At 53.0% G+C, this 6,000-nt stretch overlaps 1 protein-coding gene across 1 annotated transcript in view; it reads left to right on the top strand.

Annotated features, from left to right (window-relative positions):
• Positions 1 to 2,671: 2,671 nt before the first annotated feature.
• The window catches only part of Med26 (mediator complex subunit 26), a 43,707-nt gene continuing 40,378 nt past the window's right edge, over positions 2,672 to 6,000 (top strand). Inside the window, exon 1 of the mRNA XM_027394869.2 lies at positions 2,672 to 2,788. Within this exon, the coding sequence (XP_027250670.1) occupies positions 2,717 to 2,788 (72 nt within the window). The 5' untranslated portion in view covers positions 2,672 to 2,716. The remainder of the gene's footprint in view (positions 2,789 to 6,000) is intronic.

The following is a 6,000-nucleotide window of genomic DNA, read 5'->3' as shown; positions in this document are numbered from 1 at the left end:
ACAACACACAAACACACACACACACACACACACACACACACTCACACTCACACTCACACTCACACTCACACGGATGTACAGATAAAAACTAATCTTTAAGAAAATATATAAAACAAGAACCAGGTACGGTGGTGCATGCCTGTGATTCCAGTGCTTTGGGAGTGGAGGCAGCATGAAAAGCTCGAGACCAGGGTTCAATTTCCAGCATCTGCCTATCATTCTAGTTCCTAGAGTTTGACACCCTCTTCTGGCCTGTGGACACCAGGCATGCACATGGTTATACAGTTACACTACAAGAAAAACACTCATTAACATCAAATGAAGAAACTCATTACGTAACATAGACTAGGCTGGATTTTGAGATCTTCCTGCCTCAAGTGCTGGTCTTAAAGGCATAAACCACCATGCCAGGCAAATTAAAAAAAAAAAAAAAAAAAAGGTTCAAGGCCAGGCTAGGCTAAAAATGGTCTCAAAACCCTGGGGAGGCCGGGCTCCAAAGCTACACAGAGAAACCCTGTCTTGAAACCCCCCCTCCCCACCAAAAAACCCAATAAACAAAAAGCCAAACAAAAACCCTGGAGAGAAGTCTAAAATAATCTTGCCAGCAGGTAAATTGAATCATTTCCAATATTTTTCCTAACTTGACCCATGCAAAAAACCACCAACAAAGACAGGACACACCACTGAATGAACAATTAAGATTGTAGGTCTACAGTGCAGTGGGGCCCTTTTAATCCCAACTCTTGGATCTCTTCGGGTTCCAGGCCAGCCTGGTCTAGAACTGCATAGTGAAACTCTTTGTAAGGGGGAGAAAAAAAACCAAAATCAACTATTAGTAATCAAAAACAGCAGGCTGGCAGGTCTGTAATCCTACAACTAGAGAGGCACTGGCAGGAGAATATTTGAGGCCAGCTCAGGCTGTTCAAAAGCCCTGTCTCAAAACACTGGTGAGATAAAATGTATCTTCAAACCGGGCGTTGGTGATGCTTACATTTAATCCCAACACTCAGGAGGCAGAAGCAGGCGGATCTCTGAGTTCAAGGCCAGCCTGGTCTCCAGAGAGAGTGCCAGGATAGGCTCCAAAGCCACAGAGAAACCCTGTCTCGAACCCCCCCCCCCCAAAAAAAAAGCGTCTTCAAAATGGGCTGCTTGGACCATGAGCTCCATCTAAACACGTGCTAGGGAGTGTATGTAAGAAGTACGTTTTCGTTCTACTAGTGTAACGCAGGCTTCTGCCAGGTGCAGAATTAAACAAGCCATGATAAAGCTTTTGTTTGTGGAGGGGAGAGGGAAGGACAGGTTCTGACTTTCCGTCCTGGCTGGTCTGGGGCTCACTGTGTAGACCAGGCTGGGCACGAACTCCAGAGATCCTCGGGCCAACCGAGCACTGGCATTAAATGCCAGGCTCTCCCTCCCCCTCTCCCCCATCCCCCGATCCCGGCTAACCCTCAGAAGTATAACAAATTCAAAATTAACAGGGGTCGCCCAGCTCTCAGGAGCACATGTGGTTCCCATTACCTGTTTCCCTTCCGTTTCCAGTCTGGATCTTTAAGGTAACCTCGGAGCCCGCCGCCCGCCCGCCCGCCCTCCTCCCGTCATCTGCAGCGGAGCTCCGGGTCACCCAAAGACGGGGGGTCGGGAGCCCGACACTTAACATCTCGCTTCTCTTGGTGTGGCCTAAAACTCCAGGTGGTTCTGACGCTTGCTTTCCTGCTCGGTGGGGCGTTCCTGTTTTCCAGCACCTGAGATGCAAAGCCAACAGGAAGGGGCGGATGCCGGGCTGCAGCCCCGCCACCTCGGGCACGGCGGTCCCTCCGGCCGGCGACGCGAGCGGCGCTTCCTCCTGAGCGGGTCGCGCAGGCCCTGTCGGAGGCGGCGGTGCCCTTAGGTCCCCTCTGCGCGGGTCATACGGGGACACGCACTGCCCCGCAGACCCGCGCCTCCGGTTTCCACCGCGGCGGCGGCTGCGCAGAACTCTCCCGAGGTCCTCGCGGCGCGGGTCTCCTTGGCGTCGCTCCTGAGCCGGGTCCCAGCCCCCGGCTGCGGCCCTTCATCCGAGGGGAGGGTCCTCCTTCTCCGCACCCCCGAGGCAGCCCGGAGGAAGAGTCCAAGCTCCAAGACCCAGCGGGTGCGCTTCCGTTAGGAAGCTCCGCCCACCGGTTTTTCGGAGTGGGCGTGGCCTTTAGACAGCGTCCGTTGCCCCGCCCAACTGCCTCCCAACGGCTCTCTGGAACGGGCCATGGGGCGTGGCGACGCGACCTGATAAACGCGCGTGCGCGCGCATGCGCAGAGGCAACAGAAGCGGCTCACGAGCCGGCCCCTCCCAGAGCCAGAGTCTCCGCCCGCCCCCATCTCCCAACCTCCTCAGCGTGGCGCCGACGCTGCGTGCGGCGCGGGTTACCCAGAGTGCTCAGCGCGGGGGCAGCTCACTGGAGTTTGGTTCTCGAGGCGGCGGCGGCGACGGCGGCGGCGGCGGCTTCTCCGTCGGCTCCTCCTCCCCCCCTGCTCGCAGCAGCGGCGGCGGCCCGGGGCCCGAGCTCCGGTCCCCTCCGCTTCCCTCCGTCTTCCGCCATCTCCCCGAGCGCCCCGACCTCCTCCGGCGCCGCGGGGAACATGCGGCTCCGTTCCCGGAGGCTGGCGAGCGACTGACCCGCGTCCCCCCGCCCCAGCCCGCCCGCCCGCCGGCCCGGCCGCTCCCCCCCGCTTCGCCCAGGCAATGACAGCGGCTCCGGCGTCTCCGCAGCAGATGAGGGACCGGCTGCTGCAGGCCATCGACTCCCAGAGTAACGTAAGTGACTGCTTGGAGAACGGGGACCGAGGCCGCATGTGCCGGGACCCTCCCCCTCCGACGCGCCCCCGGCCTGGGGGCCTCTCCCGGCGGCGCCCTGCCCGCCACAGCCGTTGCCATCTCGGCCTCTCGTTCTCCCGGGTCCAGGGGCCGCGGGCAAGGCGGGCAGCCCGGCGACTCAGGGTACCTGAGGCCGAGGCTTCACGCGGCCTGGACTGAGGGATCGCTCGGAGCCGAAATCAGACCTGGTTCTCCTCGGTTGCCTCGGCCAGATTGTCCTTGGTGCTTTCCACCTTGCCTCCCTGTCTCTCTTCGACCCCGGGACTTGAGACCCCCCGGAAGGGTCTCCCTACGGGGGTCAAGGTGGGAAGCAACTAGTGTCCCCCGATGACTCTGGTAGCCCGCGTCTCCCTTCGGTCTTCTGGCTGAAATCGTCTTCTTGGGCTCGGAGAGAACCCTAGGCCCTCCTTGTCCCTAGTCTTGCTGCTTGGGATCCCTGGAGAGTTTCCCTTCTTTTCTGATACTGGACAGACCCCAGTTTAATCCCTCCAAGGGTCGCTACCTAGGAAAGACGACCCTGCAGAAGGTGGGATCCTTCCTGTCACCTTTCTTGGCCTAAATGTCCCATTGTGTGTCTGACAAGCCTGGGGTTTTGGTACTGAATTCCTGCTCATCACAGTCGATTGTTCTCTCGCCCCTATTCTGGTCTTCTTTCCATCTCTCTTGCCCCACCTGAGGGACTCGGCCTGGTGTTTGGTCTCTAGGCTGTCAAGAGTTAACTGTATGGGGTCACTTTATGTCACATTTCCCTCTGCTAAGCGTCCTATGAGCAGAGGGACACCCTTTCTTCCTGTGTGAGCATAGGCTAATCTCACCTGTTGTGTTTTTTCCAAAGGTTTGTTGGCAGTGTAGGGAGGGGGTGAGGGTCTTTGTTCCTGGAAGCAGCAGGGCCATGAGAAGATGCACAAGCATCCAGGTATGAAGTGTTTGCTGGGAGACCAGGAAGTGGCCTTTGAGATCACTTTTTAATATGCTCAGGATGGAAAGAAAAATCATCTTGGGCTTGGCCAGGTAACTGAGGTTTGAGCAGGGAGCTCTTTTGGTTCCCTTACTTGTGCTTGGCTTGTTACTCTTAGTAATGTGCCATATTCTGGTGTGTTCCAAGAAATTCACATTAGTTGTGCAGTCTTGGTAGAAATGGAGGTTTCCTGATCTCTGGAAGAATCTGCTTGCCAGATTCAAAGTAAATCTCTTCTTCCTGATCTTGAGGCCCTATTAAGATCACCTTGATACTGATTTAGCCAATATTTTAGACATTTTTGGTGGGTGGAGTAAGGACAGGCTAGATAAAATCTTCTAAAAAGTCTTTTTTTTTTAAATGTTTTTTAAAACAGTGACTGATATTACTGCAATTACATGATTGAGATATTAAAAGATACAAACAAGTGATGTGAAAAATGTAACCTCAGTGGCTTTTGCATGTTTTCTGAAGCTACAATGTACACAGTGGATTTTTTTTTTTTTTTTTTTTTTTTTTTTTTTTTTTGAGACACGGTTTCTCTACCTGTAGACCAGGCTGGCCTCAAACTCACAGAGATCCACCTGCCTCTGCCTCCCAAGTGCTGGGATTAAAGTTGTGCGACACCACTGCCAGCATCCACAGTGTAATTCTTAAGTCCTGTATGTTGACTCGTGAGAAATCACCAGGGATCCTGACTGCTGCCTGTGAGAGTGCTGGGATCAGCTAGTGCTTTGATAGGCAGTAATGATGCTTCGCTTCAGGTGGGGCAGCCTTGCGGGTAAGGCTCTGACTAAAGGATTCTTTTGGGGGTAAAAGAAGGAAGATAGAGGACTCAAATTTTAGTGTGTGAGTGTGTGTGTGTGTGTGTGTGTGTGTGTGTGTGTGTGTGTGTGTGTATTAAGACAGAGCCTCTGGAACATACTATGTCCTTTGCCTTCCGAGTATTGGGATTAAAGGCGTGGGCCACAGTGCCTGGTCCCCAAACCTTTGCTTTTTGAATCTTACCTTGGGCCTAAGTGTTAATATACTCCTTCACCTGTGGGTAAGTTACTTGGAGTGGAGTGTGTATCTCAAAGGGCTATAGGGATAAGTGACCTCATTGTGATGGCTAGAGTTGAGAACTTGTCTCTTAATGAGGAGGGAAGTTTTTCTCTAAATGCAGTGTATCAGTAACTATTCATGAACACTGTCATGTGCTGGCTTTGCAGGACCTCTTTGTAGAACTCAGCCTGGAGGACTGTCCTTGATTTCTTCCAGAGGCATTGAAGGGTACTTTTTCTGGATTGTTCAGGGCCCAAGTAAGAGCTGTGTGCTGGCACAGGGCTCTGCTCTGCCCAGTTATGAGCTCTACCACTTGGTAATTGACACATATTTAAGATGTTCATGGAAAAAAATACAAAATGGGGACACAGTTGAAGAGCTTACACTAAAATTAACCCTCTTGAGAGAAAGTGACAGAGATTGGTGTCATGTAATGCTTACCTTTATGAGTGCAATCATAGCTAACAAATTTAGCTGTTGCTTGGAAAGTCAGTGCCAGGCAGCTGACCTACTGTCCACAGTCTCTGAAATTGGGAGCAGCTCCTTGACCAAGGAGGTCTCTAGAGGAAGGCCAGCTCTGCTGTGTGTTCTAGCTTCTGAGCAGCAAGCACTGTCCTTTCTGCCAGGCCTGTACTTCAGGAAGTCCCCCCTCCCTTCCAAAAGGCCGCTAATGGACTTCCAGAATTGTGGAAGTTTCAGTCACCTCTGTGTGTGTTAGTTCAGGGAGTCAACAGTCTCTAATGTATACTGCACATCTGCTTGTAGTCTTGTGTTATGAATAAAGGTGAGGGGTATGATTTATTCTTTCAAAGACATCATAGTGAGTCCCTCTTTGGCCAGTGACAGGGTTCTTAGTCCCTTGGTGCCCTCCGTGTTTGAGGAGAGCCTGGGCTGTGTCTACTTGAGACAATGGCTCCTTGTGGATGTCCGTGTCTCTCCTCCTCTCCTGTAGAAGAGTCTTGCTCCCTTCCTCCATGCTGGATCAGTTTTTGAACCTGTGACTGAGAATTAGCCTTCAAGCCCCCATTTTCTGAAGAATCGCTGGGACTGTTCCATGTCTGTGGAATGGCCTAACTGGAGCCTTGGTGACTGAGAAAATCACCCGTGGCTTTAGATATGTCTGTGGGGAATGTAGGTGTGATCTTGAGGC

Source organism: Cricetulus griseus (genome assembly GCF_003668045.3).
Source record: "Cricetulus griseus strain 17A/GY chromosome 1 unlocalized genomic scaffold, alternate assembly CriGri-PICRH-1.0 chr1_0, whole genome shotgun sequence".
Lineage (NCBI taxonomy): Eukaryota > Metazoa > Chordata > Mammalia > Rodentia > Cricetidae > Cricetulus > Cricetulus griseus.
Note: the sequence above shows the minus strand (reverse complement) of the source record. Positions and strands in the feature narration are given on the sequence as shown.